Source organism: Poeciliopsis prolifica, unplaced genomic scaffold, assembly GCF_027474105.1.
Source record: "Poeciliopsis prolifica strain line A6 unplaced genomic scaffold, Auburn_PproV2 SCAFFOLD077, whole genome shotgun sequence".
NCBI classification, from domain to species: domain Eukaryota; kingdom Metazoa; phylum Chordata; class Actinopteri; order Cyprinodontiformes; family Poeciliidae; genus Poeciliopsis; species Poeciliopsis prolifica.
In genome coordinates, this window is record NW_026562452.1 from 101,509 (window position 1) to 125,876 (window position 24,368).

A 24,368-nucleotide genomic window follows, 5' to 3' on the forward strand; every position below is an offset into this window, starting at 1 on the left:
TGCACTACAATTTCTAAAATAAAACATGTTATTTCTTTATTCACTCCTGTGAAAGAATTTCTGCAAATTCAAACTAATCACACATGGAGAGAACAAAGAATACAAGAGAGGATGTGGGCTGGTTTTAGCCAACAACAACAACAACAAACACTATAATCTCTCTCACATCTGGAAGAGTCCAAATCTTAGCAGGGAGGCGCCCCAGGCTGAGCCTTGCTGAGCGGCTTGCCCCAGCAGGACCAATACCACCACAAACAGCAAGTGAGATCCCAGGGAGATCACATGTGGAGAGAAGGTCACAGAACATGCTGAACCAGCCCAAACCAACGGCATCCTTCTCCCTGTCTGAAACCACCACTTGTAGAGCTGACCCTGCTTCACATTCTGGGCACCTCCCGGTTGCCTGTCTTGACTTATCATTGTCATGCTTTCGCTTTTTGAACTCATGTTTATCCAAATAAAACAGGAACCTTTTCAGTCACTTAGCATCCAATACTGTAACCATGTATATATCTCTTTCCATCCGTGACTTGTGTTTTTACATCTACTGAGTACATTATTTGTTTAATTAATGATGTGTAATGGTCACTAAGAATGAAACAGCTGGGATGTTACAGTTCATTTCTGAATGAAATTGCTCTCAGCAATGCTGGTAAATCTTGTTTAGAAGTCAATATTTATTGTCTGGCGGTCCAGTTGTAGCCCAACCACAACGCTGTGTAAAGGTTTTGCTCCAAGAACTTTTTGCTGACAACATGACAGAAGTATTTATGGTTTTGTTACTCTAAATTAACATTCTTCAACTAGATTTGTCTTGGTAATCATCTGTTGCAAGACATAATCTGAATCACTGTCTGCAAGGACAAACAGGTCACTGATCAGTTACAGAGAGATTCAATTATTGCAGTCAACAAGAGTCACTCATTCACCGAAAATACGTTTCCAAACGAGAACATTTTGTTAATTCAACCTCAAACTTTTGTCTTTCTAGTTAGAAACTATATTTGACGGTGCTGTGGTGAATGAAAGATGTTAGCAGAAGATACTTTAAGTTGCAAGATGAATCTTTCATTAACTGAAGTTATTTGTCCATCACATCCAACACGGTGCACTGATTGAAAGCGTAGCTAACACTTGTAAATAATTCTGCCTTTCAACCAACTACTGAATTATATTTGCTTTGTAACATGACACATTATCCTGTAGAAATAGACCACAAACATCAGGAAATACCATTTCTACTTATATAAAAATATCATGCTCTAGAAAAGTAGTAAAGAAGTGCATAGTATATCAATATGAATTAAAATATTTGGATTTCTTCAGCAAATGCAAATATCATGTCTTTATACTTCTCAATATATTGCTTTTTATCACTAAACACAAGCAGCATCAAAGGAGAGGAGAACCTGCTCCGCACTCGTTCACATCAGAATTTATGAATTTATGGAGGAAGAAATCTTAAGGTCAACTGTGTTCAGCTTTATTAAATGTAAATGTGGAAAAGTTCTCCTTGTTCCAGTGTGCAGTTGTGTAATGAAGTGTCAGGATGCTGCACACTGACAGGGAAGAGATGAGCATCCACTCAAACATAAGCCATGCTGATGCTTGAATGCTATACACCCAATCAACCATCCCTGCTTTTTTCATAAGTCATTTGAGACAGGTGCTGTTGTGTGCTATGTCATGGGACTGAATGGCATTTTAAACTGAACTCGCCACTCTTACCTGCAACTGCATTCTGTCTCCTGAGCATCCGCTTTCCCATTTAGCGCCTGACAATATCCAAGCTTTCTATTCATTTCCCTTCTTTCAGGGAGGAGGAAATGAATCACAGGGCTGTCAAGGAGAGGCACAGGAGCAATAACAGAGGTGTGTGAGAAAAAGAAACTTTGATATGTGAGGTTTACTTACTTTTTATTTCTTGCAGACCCTTGGGGCATGTTGCGGGACATCACACTGCAAAAATCTGGCCACTAAAGCTAACAGACCTGCAGGTGTAATTTCATCTGCCCATCTTTTCCCTTCGTGGTTCCACCTGCCTTCCACTTTCACTCGAACTTTCTGTTTTTATCACCTGCTATTCTTTCTCACCAGCTGCCTGACAGTCTGTCCCATGTCACCTCCTTTTACATCACAGAACACATGCAGCAGATTCTTTGCTGCAGCTTTAGAAAATAGACATTATCTCAACAATCATTTACTCATGTACGTACACCAAAACAAATAGGGCATATTTTTATCTAATTGCACAAATCAATGATATCTGCACATTTACAAACACACTTATCTGTTTTCTGCAGCATATTACAACTATGACTTTACACCATTCACTTACTTTTCCTGTCCTCGGAAGTTATTGCACATCCTATGTGTTTCCACATTGACTATGCTAGGAGTAATGATAAAACTCCCATTCAGAAGGTGCTGAAACATACAATAGATACAAAATACCACAAGTCCCAACCAAATAGGAAAAGAAAAATCAAGAATTATGTTAGCTGTGAAGAAATCTGTTATATTTCTTGAATATCTTTTGTACTGCTTTATTTATGCACTGCATTTGAAAAGCAGATGGCACTAAATACATCTAGGCACAAAAACTTCCATCAAGTCCTACAGCCAAAAACAAAGTGCAGAAGAGATGCATTAAAAATTTTACCTCAAAGAAAACTTTAGGCACTGACAGGATTTAAGGACTTTTTAAACTCTTACAGGCTACGTGTTTCACATCAAATAGAGTTCAAGTTTGAGATAACAAAGCTTTTGGTTTGACTCTAAATTACATTGATATTCACAAATATAAGCAAAATGCAGTTTCTCCCTCTTACGTTGAATCAATAAAGCCAATAGACTGTATTATATGCATTCAGTACTTAGCTGAATGATTTAATACAATGTGGCGTGACTTTGAAAAAACTATCTTATCCTGTTTCTGCTTTTGTCTGCATCACTGGCTCTAATGCCACTCTTCTTTTTCTTGATAACACTTCATAGATTCTCTGTAGGGTTCAGGTCAGGTTAGTTCACTGGCTAATCAAGCACAGTATCACCTGATTTAGTATTAGGATCATTAAACAAGGTAACAAGTCCTGCTGGAAAATAAAATCAGGAACTTCATGAAGCATGTCAGCAGAGGAAATGTGTGAAACGTCAGTATAAGTAGTACATTTGTAATGTAACATGTCGGGGATATAAAAAGAGGCAGCAATGGGTACGCGCCACCCGCCTGCTTCGGGATGTGTGAAGGTGAGGCACAGCTCATCACTGTCTCACATCACCATTTGTCTTATCATTGTTATGTTGAGTGTACATAGTGATCTGGGCCATTTTTGAAATCTTCATAAAGACATCCACAATAACAGGAAAGTAACAGAAAGAGTCAATATTGGTTTGGCACGCTGAGACACTGGTCATCCTGATGTAGCACGTGATGCAAAGTGGTTGTATTACTTTCATGTAATATCTGTATGCTCCTAACTAAATGTAAACAATCCTCAAATAATCATTAAGTTAAATCAGCCCTTAGAGAAAGTTAGCCAGTGTTAACCTTTTGCATCAGGAAATTCTCTAGAAATTTGCATGTCCCCAAAATGACAGATAAGAAAATCAATTGCATTAATGGGTAAAGATTCTCTTCTGCTTTATGACCAAACAAACTAAAAGTGTCTCTGCTTTACCCTGATGGCGCGTTGGTTTTATAATGGAAGCTTTTGCTTCACATTGTCAAGATCTCACCTCTGTGATGAAACGGGTATTTTAAGGTCTGCCATCTGCACATGTGCCAAGACGGTGCGGGAGTCCTACTGGCTGCCTGTGGATCAATCTGAGATTATTCCCCTGGTCCCTTTTCTTAGAAGGATGGTCTGTCAGGCAAATTTACTCATGCACGCACACACTCCCTCTCCCTGTCACTCTCACACATACACATGGGCAAATACTTAATGATTTTTCTGAAGTGAACAAAACAATTAAGTAAAGCCTTCAGCATCGAGTCTTTTAGTTAAAGCACAGAGGCCTAAAGGGACATATAGTGGGAGCTGAAGAAAGTCAAAGAAATAAAAGAAAATTATGGAGTAAGGAGGCACTGAGTGTTCTTTTAGTCTCAAGAGTCTGATTATCTATTATGGATAGCTATATATTTTATATTTTTTTTCTTTTATTATCTGATAGGGGTTGAAGTCTAATGCAGTTTCCATATTTGATGCGATAGGCAGTGTATCTTTCTTAATGGAAAAATCATTGGCTTGTTTTTGTTTTGAATTAAAAAAAACAACTATCGACTAAAATATGTCGCATCAGTTCAATGTATTTTTTTAATTAAAAATAAAAAATAACGTAACGAAGATGATCATTTCACCTGGACACCACAAAGATAATTTCTCAGGACATCTTAGATTTTTTGTGTTTTTGAAAACTATGTTAGATCCTTTTCAGCAGGTATTTATGTTTGATGTGTCAACAAATCTTATCTTACAAACTATTTAACAAAAACTATACAAAGAGATAAAGAGAAACACCAATTAAAAACAACATGTGGCAAATTACTGAAATACTTTATTCAATTTGACACTGAAAGGAATCTACAATCCCACATTCAGATGCTAAAACATTCAAGGAAAAATACTTGAGTTGTGCACAATCTGGTGAGGCAGTGAAAAAAGTCAGAACCAACGAATAGGAATAAAAGGATGAAGGAGCATAAAAGTTTATACCTAGAAGTCAAAATTGATTGACATGAAATCAAGATCTTGCTTTTAAAGTGATACACTACTGAATGTGTACAAAAGTACATCTCAAAGATTCTTCACTGGGTTGAACTTTAACTACTGTGGCAGATAATACATGTGTAAAAACGATGTTTCGTGCTTTGTTAACCTCTCCTTTACCATCCAAGCCATTGAGAAGTAAGGTGACTCTGCTCCTTGATACTACTATAACACATGCTTGTTAAGTTGTTTTTAGGGTTGTTTTTTTTAACACAGATATGTAAAAAAAAAACAAAAAAAAAACATAAGTTTTCACTAATGTGAAACTAAGAAACTGACCTGCAGTTGATGCAGAAGACTTTTCAAATCTGAAACTGCATTTATTGGTTTATCTCGAAATGACCATAATCATAAATTATCTCAGCACTACATTTCCTCCTCAAACCACATATCAACCAATTAATATTTATTTAATATTATATGCTTTTTTCCAGTCCAGACCATCTGTCTACTTGTTGAAACATGGATTGCTTGGCAGTTGCTCTTTGTAAATGACTAATCTGTTGATTACACCATCAAAGAAATTAAATAAAAAATCTAAATGCATGCAGAAATTACATTTTATCAAGATGAACTGCTTTTCCAATTAATACGTTTGCAGTAGTTACAATTGTATTCATATATATTTTTTACTCATATGTTTATTTTGTGAGATGGAAATTCCTAAATTCATTAATGGTGTTGGCCAAAAATAATTGCTCTATTTCATTTAAAATGCCTTGAAAAAAAAACTATCGTAAGAGATAAATGCATAGTCTTTAAAATGCATAAATGAAGAGCACCTATTGCTGTTTGTGTCAAGGGGACTCAGCACTGCCCCCTATCAGTAGGGCACAGTACTCTTGGCTTTGCCTTTTCATTTTCACTGCACAATTTATGGCTGCTCAGAAAGACTAAATATGTCAATTACACTTGTTAATTGATGTATTGTTAAATATATCAGATGGAGTGAAACATATATGAAGAGAGAAAGCAATGGGAATGCACCTCCTGCATGTTTCTGACAAATAACCCTCCTGGGTGAGGCACACTAAATACTTAAAGCCTTCTGAAAATGAAGGCTTTTAGCAAAGGGAAATGTTTTTTAATCCTAAATGACTAAAACAGAAAAAGTTTAACTGACTTTGTAAGTCTTAATCTGTAAAATAGTTGTAACATAATGTCTGCGACTAAACATCAACTAAACTTCAGGTTTTAGCTCTATATGTCCGGTTGGGTTAAAGCAGCACTTACATGAAGATGAGGTGTTGATTGCATGCTCCGATGTTATAGAAACCAGCTTCGAAAGATTATTGGGAATCTGCAGCAGGTAGTGGTGAAGTAACAAATTTTTGAAAAGAGTGGGAAAGCATGGAATGCAGCTTCTTTTGCTAGGTTTATAATTAGTCAGTCATTTGGTTAAATATTGCTTTTACGCAAGAAAAGCAGAGCTAAGTCTAGTTGCCTAGCTACTTCTTGTTGACCAAGAAAGCAATTAAATTTCCTTAATTTCTAAATTAACTTTTAAAAAGTTGAATGTGAAAGAGAACATGACCTAATTCTATCAATTGCAAACTAAAAGTGCATTAGAGACAAGGACAAGCATTGCGCAGATAAGCCAAAACCCTGATTCCAGTTTTTTCCTGTGGAGTAGCCCTGCAGAATAAAACCCAAAGGATCAACTGCTAATCTACAGCCAAAGGTCACATTTATCCAAAGAGAACACTTTTGTTTTATAAGTCTCCCAAAAGTAAATAAGAAAAAAAAAAAGATACATAATTCAACATTGCTAAGAAAACTAACAAAACTAGCATTGCATAATATTTCTCAGGTCCAGGAAGAAACATTTGGATTGTAAATAAAAACAAACCTCCTCAGTACCTGCTGCCCCTGAGAGACCACCTACCCACCCTAACACCCAGTCAGCCCTCCATCTCCTCTCTGGAGGACCGGGCAATTCTTATTGAGCACTTATCTGTTTACAGATCAGCGCTTCCCATCGGATTTTGGATCAATGGGATTATATTTCCCATAAAAACAAACAAACATAAGTTTTGCTCTTTCAGAGTTTGCTCATGGCAATCTAGTTTTGTATTAGCACGGGATAAGATTCTAATTTCTGACACATTGCCTTTTTTTATCTTTTGAAGGAGCTGCATAATTACATATTTATTTTTGTCAGATTCAGCCTCTGACTGAAATAAGACTGGTTCCCACAGCTATCGGCTCTACAAGCTGAAAGAAAGGAGAAAAACATTTAGAACAAATCTGATAAAACTTAAATTCAAAGATTCGGTCAGAAAAGATGCAAGAAATATCCATGTGTTTTTTTTTTTTGTTTTTTGTTTTTCCTGATGGTATAACAATCTTAAAGGCGGCCCAATAAAACAACAATAAAGCCAGGTTTCAGCTGGCTGAGCACCCACAATAACACAATATCTAATAATTTCAGATCAGGAGGAAATGCGTTGATTAATCTCCCAGTCTTATGCTTTTTGTGTAATAATCTCTTTCAAATCTCGCCTTCTTTCTTGTGCTTGAAAAGTAGAAAAAGCACACTGTTCATAAATAGGAAATTGCTATTTGCCAGCAACATTTAAAAATTGTATTGCCAGCAATAAGTTTTTTAAAAGTGTGCCTTTTCTAAATGCATTTCCACTATCTCAGAAAACATGTTTATCTCTCATGTGCATTCTGGTTACAACATAGTGCCATCTGATTACGGCACAGTTTCATCAGTCGTGTTGATTTGTCTTCATAAGCAAAAAAAAAAAAAAAAAAAGCTTTCCTCATCGCAATCTGCATTTAAGAAAAGCAACAGGGATTTGTTTTTTTACGTTTCTGCTTGATTGCAAATCAAAAAGTTACTCCTCACAGGATAGACAAAAAATTTTAAAAAGTGTTCCTAAGACTGCCACAAAACCCATTTTCAGAGAAGAGCAGACTTTGTACTCCCTGTGCATCCTCCATGTTTGCAGTTGTTGTGACACTTTGAGAAGCAAGCCAAAAGTAGGAAGAGTTGGATTGAACAGAGGCATCTGTAACTCCGTAACTCACAGCAAAGGCATGCTTACAGCAAGAGCACACACTGTACAGGCCGACTCAGCACCGCTCTTCATAAACATCCTCCAGGTAATGTATGGTAACTCAAAAAAAATATTTGTTGGTTCTGTGGAAACACTGAGAAAAAGAACTTCACTTTCAGCTGAGTTTTGGGCAGCGGTCTGCACATCCTGTGCATTTGTTTCACAATGTTGGATCGATTTTTAATTAATGGCATTGAAGTGGAGTTTTTATGGAGGCTCACATACTGTTGGTATTGATGAGACATTTTATCCATACAGTTTATTTTGTAAGTCAATAATGCTTTTGACCCCAAAGTTGGTTCCCTGGAATATTCAGCTCACAACACCAACCGTGTTCATGAATGTAAAACGAAGGATGAGCAAAACCAGCAGTTTTCTGCATTTTATAAACTCTGTTTCAGGAACCGCTGGACAAACTGTAGCCAGTACTGTTCAAAATATGTTCTTAGAATGACTGTTAGAAAAATAAATGAAGACTTTAAAGCTGAAGCAGTTAGGGTGTTACTCATTAGGAAGTTGCTACCCACCTACAGAAAACATTTGCAACAGAAATTTTTTCAGATAATTAACAACTGTGATGAGAATTGTCACTACAGAATCCTTTTGACACTTTTAGTTTTCTCCTTTTTTGTATTTTGAAGCTTGTCTCGCAGTTTGTTAATATCTAACACTGTGAATCTGGAATATTTGAAATTGCTTTTGTTTTAGAATAATGATCAGATGGTTAAACACCTTATAATTTACTTGGAGAGGGTGGATTTGGAGATAAAAAGAGATAGAAAAAAGTGAGAAGAAGACAAAGAGTGAGAGAAACAGCGAGGGAGAAAAAAGTACAGTTTTGTTTACTGTCAAATTTCAGAATATTCATTTGTTAAGACATTTAAACATCAAAGAAAGGATATAATTCTTAAACATCTTATGGTTATTCTGGCATATTTCTTTTTTTCTTCTGTTCTTAAATTATTTTCCTAGTTCAAAGATCCCTCAAAAGACAGATGAATACACTGACCAGGAACAGCCATTAATGCTAATCACAGCTGGCATCTCCCAGCTGTGACTGGAGTTGACCTGGGCTGACCCTAAATTCACATTAACAGAGGAGTTAAATCCTGTTCTTATAGACAGAGGGATTGAAATAATAACCAAATTATCTTAACAGGATCCAGAAACATTTCTGATGTTGCATCTTTCATGAAGTAGAGAATAAAAGCTGTGCTCTCCTGTGCTCCACGTTCCCCTCTGGGACACAGCAGCACCTCTGGGGACTGTACGCTCTCCATTTCCTTTCACCCTGTACACTTCAGACTTTTAGCACAAGTCAGAGTTCTTTCATCTGCAGAAATACTGAGATGACGCCGCAGTCGTCAGGTATATAAGAGATGGACAAGAAGCTGAGCACAGAGAGCTGGTTGACCATTTTGTGTCATGGTGCAGAAGCAATAATTTTATATTAAATGTGAACTAAACAAAGGAGATGATTGTTGATGAACGGGGTTTGGTCAATCCATCATGGGAAAAGAGGTGGAGGAGGTTGAGGTGAATAACCGCCTCGGGGTTCATCTGGAAAACGGAACTGGAAAACTGTGAAACATCCACAAGAAGAGACAGAGCACACTATACTTTTTGAGTAGAAGAAGGTGCTGCATATATTTTCTAGGTCTGTTGTGATGAGTGCAAAGAAGGATTCTTCATAAAATTGAGAAAATTGTGGAAAATTATTGCATGAAAATGCTTTACAAAAACAGAGTTCCTTCAGTCAGAGGCTTCTTCAGCATTTCTATTAAACTGACAGCTACAGGAGATCCTTCCCGCTCATAGCTTTCAGCTCCTAAAGCAATTCTTTGAAGAACCTTGGATAATATGCATTGCAACAACATTTAATTTGTATTTGGGATTAATGAAGCATTTTTAAAATGAATTCTAAGCTCACAATAAAAAAATGTAATAATGTTTTTAAAAGATCCTTATTTTAATGAAACTTTATTAGAAAAATCTTTGTACCAGAAGCATTGTCTAATGTTCAAAAGAAAAAAGAAATAGGAGAGGTGTACATTCATTTGGCCAATGCTAAACTGTCATCAAATGACTTTCAAGGAGTTTTGCATGTCTGCTTGAACTCTTAGTCTTGCAATGTTGCTAAAGTAGTCTGCAGGCATAAGATGGGGAGCAAAAAAACAGTTTGTGAGGAAATTGTAAGAAAAAAAAAAAGCAGTAAGGAAAAAAAATCCATATCCATGGTTGGCTGCATCTGTCTCTCCTGTCGCTCTAAATTCGCCGTCAGTCAAAAAGAAAATGTCACACCTTTCAAATGTTCACTCAGAGCTAAGAACTTTTAATTGCTTGGGTAGACTATAGTTCAAGGCTGCAATAAAGTTAGAATCAGTGGAGCCAGGTGAAGGGGCAATGAAGGAGCTCTGCAATAAATCTGATAAATGATGCTAAGACACACAATAGAAATATCTCCACCACCTTCAGTCTCCTCAGTAAACCTCCTGAGTACCTGCTGCCCCTGAGACACCACCTACCCACCCTAACACCCAATCAGCCCTCCGTCTCCTCTCTGGAGGACCGGGCAATTCTTATTGAGCACTTGTCTGTTTACAGATCAGCGCTTCCCATCGGATTTTGGATCAATGGGATTATATTTCCCATAAAGCTGGATGGAGTTGGGGAGGGTGGGGCATCAGGGGCAGCACAGGCTGTGTAGCGTGAGTGAAAAGCAGAGGATTAAGCCTTAGAAACACTGAATGACAGCGGCGAGAGGATGCAATGGTTGGAGGAAAAAGTAGGGATGATGGAAAAATTGGGGAACTGAAAAAGAAAAAAAAAGTGAATGGCAGATGGGTTGGAGGATGAGGAGCTCATTGATCTCCTGTCTGTCTTCTCTTCAGAGGATCAGTAGCAAACACAGGCCTTGGTGTTTATCATTTAGTCAACGCGAGGATGAGGACGCTCTGTTTGGGAATATGGAAATGAGTCGCTAACTGTGCAATACAGCATGTTTGCACAATGCAGGTGTTTTCTCAAAACGTCTTTGAAGGGTGTCGTGAATGCAAAGGACAAAAGTCAAGGTGCTTTTCAGAAATCTGAAGCCTGGAGGAAAAAAAGTGTTTACATAAAATTAAGCATTTTGGACAAAGGAAGCCTAACGATCAGGACAAAAAAGAAAATATACAGTATCTGTTTTCATTCCACTCTTTCGACGTGTTCTTGAAAATCAAAAAGTGGTTTGTGTTTTTCCCCTGAAGATTTTCTTCCTGCACTGAAATCAGAATGTTTTGAGGTGCTTGTAATGTTTGCATTCGTTAGCTTCTTGTGTTTATGCCCATATGTAAATTTAAATGAGTAAGTGTTGGTTTTCAAATAATTACAAAATCAAGGTAACAAACGGTTAAAAAGGCTGCTGAGGGTCGAATGCAGAGCTCTGAATGCCAAAATTAGGCGACAAGTGTTTACATGAACAATAAGAAATGAATGTTGTTAATACATTTGTATTGTGAGTGATGAAAGGCTTGCAGTTCAATCATGAGAGATTACACAATTGGTATTTTGCAATAATAGAACACATTTTAAAACAGGCTCAGCTTTGGGACATACTGTACAGAGAAATTAACAGAGGGAGATAATCTTTAATTACCTGTGGCTCCCGGGATTGAACCCCTCACCAGTTTAAGTGGGTTTTAGTCATTTTGATGTGCATTGTCTCAACTTGCCTCCGTAGTGTGTTTTCACTTCCTTGTCACCAAAAGGTGACACAAATGTATTCCTATTCCACACAGCGCTATTGATTTTTCTTAGGTGGGGGAATTAATCCGCGCTGAACACAAATCATCTTTGAAGCAGGCATTTATTCCCACTCTCACCTCTAGTGCAGCACCCTGGATGCGTTTTGTTACGCGGTAATTTGAAGGGGTGGATGCGCTGGCATGCTCTGTCAACTTAAAGCCCTCGTCTTCAGCCTAGGCCTCTTAAAAGCACAAACATACCGGCCTTCATGAACACTCAGACACATGCATCCACAGACACTCAAACACACACACACACCCACACACACATTAATGTCAAGGACTTCCCTTTTTGAATGCAAAAACATTATATATGCAGATTAAAACCACATTTCCCCCTATGTCTACTTTGCGGTGGGATATTCTGCTGGCTTGCTTCTTTATTCCTCCCCTCTTTTTAAAGTGGCACCAAATGTAATCCTCCTTAATAGATGCATACTATTTACACTTATACCATAATCACTTAAACATTAATTTACAGAACCATATTTGGTTGTTCGAGGACCTGACAGCCTATTCATCAAAAAGTAAATGTGCAGAACCTCGCGCTCTCTGTAGCAATCAATCAATATGCTCGTCTCCAGGCTACGATCAGCGCAGATACATCTCAGACCAAAATTAATCACCGCGAAGTTTGCATAATCCCCATCTACTTCCTCTCACCCATTACCCTACATTTGAGAACCTTTACCTTTGAAGACCATTTTGATGACTGAAGAGATTAATCAGAATCCCCTGTCTTCAAAGCTGATTGAATTATAAGAGTTTAAGCAGTGAATAGTGTGATATAACATAGGGATGTTTTGATTCCATGATTATATCTGTAGCTAAAATGATTTTCATGATTTTTATATTTTTGCTTTTGAGACACAGAGTTGGCTTCTAAATCACAAATCCTTGATTTGATATTTGACTAATTTCATCTGACATTGTTGGCTTTCTCTCTAACATGTTTAAGGATTCTAATTTGGTTATAGTCATGTTTTAGATTGTTGTGGCTTCTAATAGCTGTTGAAGGAGGTTTATTAAAACATGTTAATCTGCGCTTATTTCATTTCTATAAAGAGTATGGGCAGGAGTTTGCCACAAGGACTTCATTTTTATTTTAAATGAAATATTGATCTTTTGCATAAAATATTCTACACATAAAAACCTGGAAATTATCTCTGCATGAAGGCAAAGCTACCAAACTAATATTTTAGGCTGAAATACATGTTATTCACATAGCTGCTAAGACAAGTGGGAAGTCCCACTGACAGTTTGTCCACATAACAAACACTTGTCTGCAGAATTTTTTGTGATAGATGGCACTATGTTAAAAGCCACATTAAACCAAGATCTTAACACATAAGTAAGGAAATTAAATTTAAAACTTGGACATAAACTTCTCTCTCAAATGTACAGATCATTGCTGACCTAAACCGGGCAGCTCTTCTTCAAGCTTTGTGCAATAGCATTAAATTCCTATCATACATAAGTCATTTTGCAATACTCTTGTCTATTTGTGTTGAAATGATAGTCTGGATGTTGACAAACATGTCATCATCCAGCATTTTCTTCTTAGATTGTTATTGGAAAAACAACTTCTCAATTAAGAACTGATTATCATGGCGAGACTATTACGATCAACTGCATCACACAACATTACAAATTCTTATCATGACTGAGTATTATGTCTTTCTCTGACCTGAACAAACAAAGCACAATGATTTGACCTTTTCATGTGGACCTGTTTGGAGCTGTTTAAATGGATGTGTAGGACCTGAACTTTCTGTGTTGTATTAGAGGTAGAGTACAGTTTCCTTGGCTGAAACATGGATCACAATTGAGAATAAAGAAAAAATATCTGGTTAGATGAGATGAGTCAGAAAATAACTTGTTTTAATATTTCATAAGTGAACTATGTAAAATAGAAGGTTTGGGTGAAAACTGTTTGATATAATTGGTCTTAAATGCAGCAATAAGCTCTGCATTAAACACCCAGTTATCATCAGGTTTATCTGCAGAGATAAAGAGATTAAGACAGAACCAAATTGCTCTCTCTGGAGACAGAAATGTCACTGATGTTATGCATCATTAGTGCTGCAAAGAAGGTGGCTTCATTGCTGAGCAGGAAAGGGGGAGGGGTGGAATATGAATAAGACATTAGTGCTTAACTGAAGCAAAACTGTGTTGTGTTTTATGTATTTTATTTCCACACCAGAACAAGAATATTTGTGTGTGTTCAGTTTTTGTAAATCCGACACACCTCCACAATGTCTTAAAAAAAAAAAAAAAAGTAAGTGCCATTAGCCTACATGATGCAGTTTGTTGCAATGATTTCACATTAACCTGAGACCAGTCTGGCACATCTGTCAAAGCCCACCACAGTAGGGCTATTTATAAAGATTTTTGTTTTCACACCTCTTAAGTGGCCAGTTTTCAATCCCAGAGCTCCAGACCGTTTACATCATATTTGGAAATGAAAGAGTGATTCTGGGAAGAGATCATAACTGAACCAGACATTAAGGAATGGATGGAAGGCAAATCTATGAGTCTGATAATGGAAATCCTCTGAAAGTGTGGTTTATAAAAATAAAACACCTGATTTACTTTTGAGAGTCTTATTTGTTGAGAACTTAAAATAGTTCTGATTTTATAAATATACTTCATATTATGTGACAAGATTTCATTTATCACAAAATTAATTGTATTTTTTAAACCCAAATAAAATCTTATATTCAAGATATAAGATTTAAGAACTAAGATAGTTCAAATAACTATCTTAGTTAGTTATTTGTACTAACTAAGATAGAGTGTAACAGCACCTTAAAAATATGAAATGACTGACAAGGAAAAATAAAACGAGATCTGAAAGTGGTGTTGACTAATTTGTGCTTCAACAAAGTAGCTAATTAATTAGTTGCAATTTACCACCAACATTCGAGTTTATTACTAATCCATGTGAACAGTGTAGGGCCCGCTTGGGGTAAGATCATAATCAACCTTCTGGCCATTTTATGAAAGAGTTTTTGTCCAAAATGCAGGTTGCATTTCCAAATCTTGTCCTTTCATCTCAATACAATTTTAACAATACAGCAATAGGTCCCTCTGGCAAATGTAGGGATTCAATGTAACTTTACATTTTATGCATATTTATCATAATAATTATGAGAAGCTGTATGTTGAAGTCCTGTTTTATTTGAACATTTTTGCACTATTTTATTGAATTTGTCCTTTTTCAGAACATCATCACTGATGGCAATTTGACTGAAACTGAAAAGACAGAAGGCTATTTTAGCGCTGACTGTAATGGGTTTAACGTTAAATTCATTTGCTTTCATTCAGCTCGGATCGTAGATAAATGAATAAAAGATTTTGCTGCATTCTGTGAAAATATTCTTTCGAATGATTTACAGTGTCAGTAAAATTAAAAACAACAGAAGTACATAAAACATAATGCTGTCAAAAAAAGGTGTCTAATGGACTAAAAGGTGCGACACAAGTGGCATGAGGTTGATTTACTGATACCGCAGCCACTGTGATTAAATATGGTTATGTACTCAGCATACATTTATCTTTGTCATAACACTATGAAAGTCTCAGCATCACGCTGATTGAGAGTGCTCATATTATTTCCTTTTGTCACCCTCTTAATTACCTCTTACTAACTATTCTCACAAAGATAACCTGAGTGTGATTAAATTTAACGCACCTGCTTCATAAGGATGTAATTTGCCCTGAGATGAGTTCTTAAAAGGCAGGTCATGCAGAATATAGGATGAACACTGTTAACCCCTGTGAGTGCAGATGAAGAGACATAATACTCAGTGCAGGTCATTATGTCTCTATAGGATCATTTTTATCATTAAAAGAGTGATTTGGCAAATGCTGTATCTGAAATCCCTAAAATTTGGCCTCAGGGTGGCAGCAGAAGACAGGTCAAACTGAGGAAGCCATTCCTGTGTGTTAAGGTCATTTTGCACATTTAAGGCTCAACCAGGCAGATTCCAATTTAAGATAATTTCTCTGAGAATGCATTTCTTTTATGTTTGGATTGTCCTAATATCCTGGGAAATGTGTTTAAAAGAATGCATACACTGTGACACATAAAAACCTACTATTGTTAATAGATGTCAGGGATTTTCTGTTTGCAATATTTGAAATTTCCTTAATGGAATTGCTGAATGTCTGAAGTTAGAAATGACTTAACCTGACAAACTCTGTGCAGTACAAATGTGTTTTTGCAGATGCATGTTTGGTGCCATCTGGTGACTTCGAATTTTGAAATTGAAGGGTTCTTAGACAACAAGAGAACAGCTGCTGGGGTATTATGTGTGCTTCTTAAAAGACTGTACTGCAAAACATCTCTAATTGGGAAGTGTTCAGATATACTGCTGATGCTATAGTTAGTTGTTGCATAAAGTCTTGTTTGTGAAGTCAACGGGGAAAACAGGAGTGCCTCTTTCACAACTCTCCAATCCTCTGGGAGAGGAGTATACATTTAAGACCTAGATGTAGACAGGGTGTTGAAATCTGTGAATGATTTCAGGAGGTTCCCACAGGAATCTGTTGCTAGCCCTCACCTGCAGCAAAATAACCAGTTGAGCAATGCCTGGGAAAATATAGTTTTACACAAAACAAGATGGAAGATGAAGTGTTTCACTTCCTACTACAGGAATGGAAGGATTTCTTTAAAACATCTAAAAGACAATCAATTAAAGTATGAGAAACTATGAAAGACATAAAAATATTTTAAAAATTAAAGATCTTCTATAATACATCTCATCTGTGATTCACATGGAAACCTGACAATGATCAAGATGTTATGTTTTCTAATTAATTTATATGTTTTAAGATTCACCTATTTCAAATCCTCCATGATGATTACCATGCAGCATTTATAGAATAGCAGGTGCCCAAAGCACCACATCATTTTTAGCCAGAATTTTCTAATAACTGATAGTGTGGACACGCCTGTGTTTGAACAAGCGCTGTGGAGGTGTAATCACACAAGATACACTCTCTCCAGGATCTGAGGAAAGAACTTGACGCTGCTGTCTGGCACAACACTGGTGTGAATTTCTAAAAGGTAAATATAATAATCACACTCAGTAATAGGAAAATGTCACCTGATTTATTGTGTAGAAAAAGTTTTATAAGTACTGTGAATCGTTTTTCTCTTCCTCTATTTTGATGTTAGCACACCTACTTTGCCTACATTTGATCTCTTCAGCTAGTTCGTGTGACAGTAAAAGCTCGCTCTTGACCTTTGTTTCTTCTCATCCAGCCATCATCTTAAATACTACTCATGTTTTCTGAGTATCTAAATAGAAAACACATACATTTGTTTTGCTCTATTGGATCTACAAACTGAGCTTTCACTCATAATTCTCTTGCAGTCAAGATGCCTGAAACAGCAGAGGCTGTGTCCGCCACTCTTACAACCAACAGGCACTGCACCATAGAGATAACCAATGTCAGCGGCAACTACTGTCTCATTAACCCAAAGTAAGTCTTCAACTGCATCACTAAGCTTACAACTTACAGTAAAGAATTGATTGAAAGTACATTTGAGATCTAACCCCAATGAGGTGGTTAGATCACAGTGCATTTTCATTTACTGTGTAGCACAGTAATGTTTGATGTTAAATTCATAGCAATGACATTTGAAAACTCCATGTAATTTTATATTTAACTGTTTAAAAAGTAATCACACTTGTTTTAATTTCATATTCACTGAAAGATACATGTTTTCATTTGCATTCAGAACAGTCAGGCAGACAAAGGTGACACAGAAACTTGCATAAGTATTCACACCCCCTTGAAATTTATTTTTTTTCATATTACAATCTGAGACAATTTGGACACAACAACATGGAATAATTTAATGTAAAAGGAAAATGAAACCTGGTTTTCAAAACTATTTTCAAAGACATATCTGAGAAATGTCAATACTTTGTAGACTCACTTTTGACAGCAATTGTAACTGCAGGTCTTCATGGGTGAGTTTCTGCCAGATTTGCTCATTGAAAGCCTGAAATCTTTGCCCATTCTTGTTTGCAATGTTGCTCAAGCTTAGTCATATTGGATAGAGAGCATCCAAGAATAACACTACAGATTCTCAGTTGCCTCTATGTCTGGACTTGGTTGGTGCATTTTAGTATGTGAATGTGCTTTGACTGTAAATGTTCAAATTCTATCTTTTCTGTAGATAAATGATGGAACATTTGTCCTGTTTGAACAGCTTGTATTACACACACATTGTGTAGAAATATTTCTTTTGTTTCTGTTTTTCTAAATGTGCTGTGACAAAACATAATTTGTTGTGAGGAGTTATTCAGATATTTATTCTAAACTTCACCTGAAGAATAATAAATCTAATTTAGGATATTGTAGCTCTGTTTTTATTATTGTTCCAGCTTCCAAGACTCAAATGCTTTGCAGTTAGCAAAAGTTTTTTTCTTTCATCAGGATTGTCCTGTAGTTTTGTAGTTAGCACTTATGACACCTGATCCCTTTTGAGAAAAGTGATCCCAACAGCATGATACTTTCACCAACATGTGTCATGGCAGGAATGCTGGGTTCAGCCAAGAGAGTTAAATTTTTTGGTCTCACCTGCTCAAAGTAACTTCTTCCATATTTGTTTTGTGTTCCATATTACTTGTGGCAAACTGTTAATGGGACATACTAGATCTTTCTTTAAAAATGGCTTTATTCCTGCATGTAGTACATGCACACTTCTTAGATTATTAGTTGTAAAAATTGAAAACAAATCATACTTTCTGGGGTTTTTTTTAAAAATAAAATTACAAAATATGAAAAGATTTAAGGAATGTCAATACTTTTAAAAGGCACTGGTAATGTAAAAAAAAAAAAGAAAAGAAAAAAGAGTGAGTTGCACAAAACAGCACCAGAATGCACATCAAGTTTTTGCCATGTGTGTCATGTTTCTGCATTTGTCTAGATTTGTCAGGACTGGCCATATTTTGGATGGGTGATTTTCATATGTGACATTATGTTGCTGGGAACATCTACCAATCTATCATGCACTGACACACCCTGCCTCATTGCACATCGCATGCAGGTAGAATCACTTTTGCTTAGAAGTCCACAGCAGTGCACCTCCAGTCATACTCCATCTGTCAGTGTACACAGTGTACACTGTTTTTCCACCCCAACACTCAGAAAGAGCATCCCCAAGCTATAGGAAATGTTGCAAAGTTTTTGTCTCATTTTTTTCATTGCAACATTGTTGAAATGTCTCAAATATTAATTTGTAACTTGCTTTCCTTTGTAGGATTTACATGACAAGTGGCTTTTCATATCACCCACCCCAGCCCACAGTTCGCACCCAAAAGACAGAAGTGTGTTCCTTCACTAAGGATGACAATACCGCCACCGGTGCGGTCGGTCTGCTAACCTACGACCTGTTCCACATGCAAAGCCGGGTTTGTTCGGAGCGCATGGCCCTCATGTTCTCTGTGCCTTTCGACCACAACATTTACAAGAACCGGCTGGCTATAGGTGTGGTCGAGCATTCCCGGGCCTGCGACAAACATTTGTACGACCAGATGTATGACGGGAAAGATCTCAGCAACTTCACCCGCTCTGAGGCAAACGGGTGTGGGCTGGAATATAAAGCAGCACATGTTGATTTAAGAGCCACAATGTCTACAACAGGGAAAGCTATTGTTAAGGTGGAGCTGTATGATAAAATGGGCCGTTAGTGTGCAGGTCGGCTGGGTTTTATTCTTAAACTCTTTGTTGTTTTTATGTCCATAGAGTGAACAGAATGTGTTTGATGTGACCACTCTTGTCATCTTGAAATAATAAAAAAAATGCATTCAGGAGAGGAAGACTGATTTTGCTGTCATTTCTATTTTGCGTCTGCTGAGAGATATCAATATCTGACAGCCAGCTCATTGATTTCCCATTAGCTAATGTCTTGGACTCATGTACGTTGTACTCTCTCTTCTCTTTGATTATGGTAATAAAACTTTCAGACCCAATGCTTGTGTTGCTTTGTGTGGAGTATGTTCTCACTCTGTAGCCTGCATTATTACTGATGAACAGTAATTATTATTTAATCTCTTATCTGGATCTATCCAACACTAATGAGCGGCAACAGATGGAAAGCTGGCATGGATGTTTTTTTTTTTAATCTGCGCAATAACAACACGGTTCTTCACTGGCTTGGAGACTTTTCATCTTGCTGTTTGTGTGGAACTTGGAAAACAACAGCTTCAGTAAGGAGGCTCCAGAGATGTGTGCCTAGACTTGCCTTGTTTACTTTTTTTCTGTTGCTCAGTGAAAAAGGAATAAGGTTCTCTCAGATGGGTTTTATGAAAAAAAAAAGACAGGACAGGATAAATGTGCAGAGTTAGCAACAAAGAGATCCAAAGGGAAAGGATTAGAGACGGATCCAAGAAAGGGTGTGGTTGTGTGATGATACAGGTATTAACCACATTCATATTTTTGCAGTACTCTTTTGTGTAGGCCCAAACTTACTAACATATGTATGTGGAAATAGGGTGTGCTTGGTCTAAATTATGTTATGTTGCAAGAGGGAGGGGAATATCCTGAAAAATAGGGAAAAAAAAACAGCTCCTCCCATTCAGGTGTCTTTTCCGACTTCTCCCATTTTACTTTTGGAATACTTGGACTTTGTTCACAGGTAAGTTTCTAAAATCACTATTCTTAGTTAAAAGTACTTACAAATTGCTTTTGCTTTTGATAGGTATTTTGTGTGTTTTAAAGAGTATTATTTTTGGAAACTAACTGAAAAACTGATGTATTTATTACATCAGCATTTATTATCTTGTTAACTCTTAAGTTTAATATAAAGTCTTAACAGAGTATGAGCTATAAAACGTTAGCCTCATTATCATGAGGAAGGTAAATTTCACCTAAATTCCATTGGTTTCGTTTTATTTTTATTTTATTTTTTTTGTACTTTATGTTGGTAAAATGAAAATCAATCAAAGTATTTTAAAAAATACCAGTAGCCATGACTTTCATGTTGTTTGACTCTATCGGAAATATTTTTGTCTTTCAAATAGATCTCATAATTGTTGCAGCATGACGGAATCGGCTGAGGCTGTGGCGGCTGATGTGACCAGCAAGAGAAGCGTGACTATTGAAATCTCAAATGTCACAAATAACTACTGCCTTATCAATCCCAAGTAAGCAATTTGTTGATTTCTCTTAATATATTTTTGTCATATCTTTCAGGCTATATTGGTAGAGTTTTACTAACTTTAGCCAACATATTCGCATGATCTAATTATTTTGTCTAATTAGAAACATTTGAAAAATAATAAACAATTTTCTAATTAGAATTAGAATTAATTAAGATTAATTCCAATTCTAATTCTAATTTAATTTTGCATATTTTCTATGAAGAGACATACCCATAACATTTATCATCACATGCTATGCAATACGAACCAGATTTGTTTATGCCCACAATTCCCTTCTTAATATCTTGCATGATTTCTTTTGAAACAGTCCAAGATATTAAGAAGAAACAGTGCTGGAGACCTTTACGTACATCAATTGCAGTTGATCTATGTTATTGTTAATATTTGTTAACTCAGATATTGTCTATGAACCTATCGGAAGCTTTAAAAGTCATCAGACTTCATCCGGGCTCCCTTAAACTTTAAAAGAAGGATATCCTTGGTATACAAAATTTTGGAAGTGAACTGTTAAATTTAGTAAATAATTCTGGTAATTCTTACTGATCCAGACAGGAAAGGGTTATTGTGACTTAATGTTACCCAGTAAGAAAATGGATTTTGAGTTTGATGTATTATATGTAAGTATCTGTTTCAACAGTTTGTTCTTATTTTTGTTATTAGAGCCTTCCTTGAAAATGGAGAGGTGTTCAATCCACCTCAACCTACCGTACGCCCCCTAAAGACAGAGGTGTGCACTTTCACTAAGTCTGGTGGAAAAGCAACCGGGAGTGTTGGTGTCATGACCTACGATCTCTTCGAGAAGTCCCAGAATGACTACATCGAGACCCTGGCCATCATGTTTTCAGTTCCCTGGGACTACAACCTGTACAAGAACTGGTTTGCAGTGGGCGTCTATAAAAAGGGTCGCAACTGTGATAAGGATTTATTCAAAGAAATGTACTATGAGAAGAAAGAGCATGAGCATGGTTTTGTCAGAGGGGAAGCCAATGGCTCAGGAATCAATTATGTGGGTAACTACCTTGACATCAAAGCCACTATGTGTCCCATGGGCAATGCCATCATGAAGGTGGAGGTATGGGACAAGCTTTTCACACACATGGGACAGCAGGCTTACTAGAATCCATTCCCAGTCGCAGAATCCTTCCTCGCGGTCTGTTTTTCTACAGGCTTCCTCCACTAAAATGAGCATGCACTCTTTAACAGCTGTTGTTGCTGACATGTGTCTCTATGCCTTGGTATTGCCCTCTAGCTTATAGTTTGTTTAAGATCTGAATTTGTTTTGTTCTTCTAAATCCTGACAGAAATATTTTCTTTTTATACCAGAAGCCTTTCTGTATTTCTGTGCTATTCAGTTTTAAACTGGCATCTTTAGAAAAGGAAATCAAAGGATGACTCATTGAAGGATGAGGGCACACAGCTTAATAAAATACTCAGAGTGGCTGTCTGAATTCACCTTGACATTATCCTTTCAGGCATAAAATAAATATTTTCTCTGAAGCTTAATGTGTGTCTCTGTCCACTGATTGGGGTTAAAAAGAGTGCATAAAAACGACAATGAGATATTTTAATGCAAAAAGATTATTATTATTATTATTATTAGTAGTAGTAGTAGTAGTAGTAGTAGTAGTATAGTAGTAGTAGTAGTAGTATTAGCATGACTTCCATCCAAGGCATTCTTTGTATGTTTACAAGGTCTTGATTGCTTTGAGGTGGGACTGAGTTTTTAATAAATTGCCTGGATGCCTTAATTTGCAGTACATCATGGTCACAGTAAAACTTTTAAAAAATTTGTTCAAAATTTTCTGTTCACAGCAGAAAGACTAAAGTTAAGGAGGTGAAAGTGTAGTTATTAACAATAAAATGCACACATTTACTTTGAAATCTACAGCAAAAATCAGAATAATTGTGGGTTTTTTTTTCTTTTCAAACTTATCATCTTCACAGGTTGAAAGACACTTAGATTGATTTGACCGCCCAATAAATTACCTTATCTCAACACTAAGTACTTATTTTGCAGTAACATCACTGCCAGTTCTTTGCAGACACTGCCATTAACCTTTAGATGTATTGAGATTTAATGCAGGTGGTGAAACAGCTGCTCTTCATTTACATCTCATAAGAAGATATCAGGTTTCAGCAAATCTATTTGAAGTCTCCATGCTCCCATTCTGGCTCTGGTTTCCCATTATGTCACAAGGCTTTTTCCAGCATCAACAGTTGCCTCCACAAAGAGGCACAGATCAAAGGTTTCAGTTGTTGCTGTTTCATTTGCATAAAAAGCAAATAATATTGAGGTGGAAACTGGGCCTGTGTAGACTTAATCCACAAAGCTTTTTGAGTGACATATTGAAGATATTGACACACATTTTAGCTTTTAATCTTTTCTTTGTGTTTTCAACAACTGTTTCTAAGACTACTTTCATTTTTTTCTATTATGTATTTTACCTCTTAAGTGCTTGTGTATTTGCATTTGTTGTTGTTTGTCTCCCAGTTTAGAAAGACACACACCTTCACCTGCAGATATGGATATACTGGATAAATTCCATTGTGCATTGTGGGTTTTTAAATGTTGGTATGAAGTGAATTGTAAAAGTAGCGTGGAATCAGAGATTTTAAATATTAAAGAGAAAGAATTAAGAAAGTATCCCATCCTCTTTGAATGAAGAAAATGTTTGTGAATTGAAGCAGGTGCAGTTTACCTCCAAAGAGGAAGGAGGTTAGAAAAAGAATTAGGAGAGCACAGGTGTAGAAAAATGCTAATCTACGAGCTTCTGCACCTGAACATAATACTGGCTGATCTGAACAGCAAAGAAACACATGTGAGGTGAAATCTCAGAAATTGTTCACCCAATTACCTGAAAACAAAAAACAATCCCAACTGTTGTTTGCATGTGCTGTGTTTTGCAACAGAAATCTTGACTGAATGTGCACATAGAAGCTAAAACCTTGACCTGATAATTGAGAATAAACTTCAGAGCTTAAATCAGGCATGCAAAATCACATTTAGCTTAAAAAAAAATAAAAAAAAATTAAAAAAAAACATAAAACATGTTTTAAGCCTTTACAATTGAAGTTTTGTTGCGCACTGCACAAAATGCTCTCAAATACTGCCATCTAGAGGCCTGTAACGACAAGAAGCATGGTTATACTCACAGATGAATCTCCAAATCAAAATACAATCTTTGAAAAGCAAAGGGTAAAACATATCAAATAAAAAATAAAAATAAAAATATATATTTAAATGTATTTATTTAATTGGTCCAACAAATGATGTCAGACACCTTCCTGATCATACCTTCTTTCTTTTTCTTTGTTGTTTCTGCAACTACTTTGTCACTGTCTTCCTGAGATGCCACCAGCACCAAACATGTCGTGACATCCAGCTGGGTCTGGTTGTCTTTGATAGTTCATCGTGTGTCTGACCTGATGGGTGACAGCCTGGAACAGAGGGCTGGCAGCCTTCCCGTCAGTTTCAGGCTTCCACTGTTAGTTTAATCTCTAAAGAATCAAAAGGTTTCAGGCCAGAGCAGGGTTTCACTGATATGCATGTTTGTTTCCGAACACATG

General features: G+C 36.6%; 2 protein-coding genes across 3 annotated transcripts; both read left to right on the forward strand.

The window, feature by feature from the left end:
- Positions 1–7,796: 7,796 nt before the first annotated feature.
- Positions 7,797–22,304, forward strand: LOC129352490 (DELTA-stichotoxin-Hcr4a-like). 2 transcript variants are annotated; one of them, XM_055021511.1, is made up of 3 exons: positions 7,797–7,880; positions 20,661–20,783; positions 21,462–22,304. In XM_055021511.1, the coding sequence occupies exons 2-3, from the start codon at positions 20,680–20,682 to the stop codon at positions 21,916–21,918; spliced, it is 561 nt and encodes a 186-aa protein (XP_054877486.1). In that variant the 5' UTR covers positions 7,797–7,880; positions 20,661–20,679; the 3' UTR covers positions 21,919–22,304. The 2 variants fall into 2 exon arrangements, with proteins under 2 accessions (XP_054877486.1, XP_054877485.1); XM_055021510.1 differs by lacking the exon at positions 7,797–7,880 and adding an exon at positions 19,996–20,275.
- On the forward strand, positions 7,798–19,610 carry LOC129352491 (uncharacterized). Its single transcript, XM_055021512.1, has 4 exons — positions 7,798–7,880; positions 16,631–16,690; positions 17,001–17,109; positions 18,899–19,610. The coding sequence occupies exons 3-4, from the start codon at positions 17,006–17,008 to the stop codon at positions 19,326–19,328; spliced, it is 534 nt and encodes a 177-aa protein (XP_054877487.1). The 5' UTR covers positions 7,798–7,880; positions 16,631–16,690; positions 17,001–17,005; the 3' UTR covers positions 19,329–19,610.
- Positions 22,305–24,368: the final 2,064 nt, after the last annotated feature.

Excerpts from the sequence above, each read along its gene's own strand:
- LOC129352491 (XM_055021512.1), top strand. The coding sequence starts at position 17,006 with ATGCCTGAAACAGCAGAGGCTGTGTCCGCCACTCTTACAACCAACAGG. Across the intron at positions 17,110-18,898 it reads TACTGTCTCATTAACCCAAA|GATTTACATGACAAGTGGCT; the intron begins GTAAGTCTTCAA and ends TTTCCTTTGTAG.
- LOC129352490 (XM_055021510.1), top strand. The coding sequence starts at position 20,151 with ATGTTATGTTGCAAGAGGGAGGGGAATATCCTGAAAAATAGGGAAAAA. Across the intron at positions 20,276-20,660 it reads TACTTGGACTTTGTTCACAG|ATCTCATAATTGTTGCAGCA; the intron begins GTAAGTTTCTAA and ends TCTTTCAAATAG. Across the intron at positions 20,784-21,461 it reads TACTGCCTTATCAATCCCAA|AGCCTTCCTTGAAAATGGAG; the intron begins GTAAGCAATTTG and ends TTTTGTTATTAG.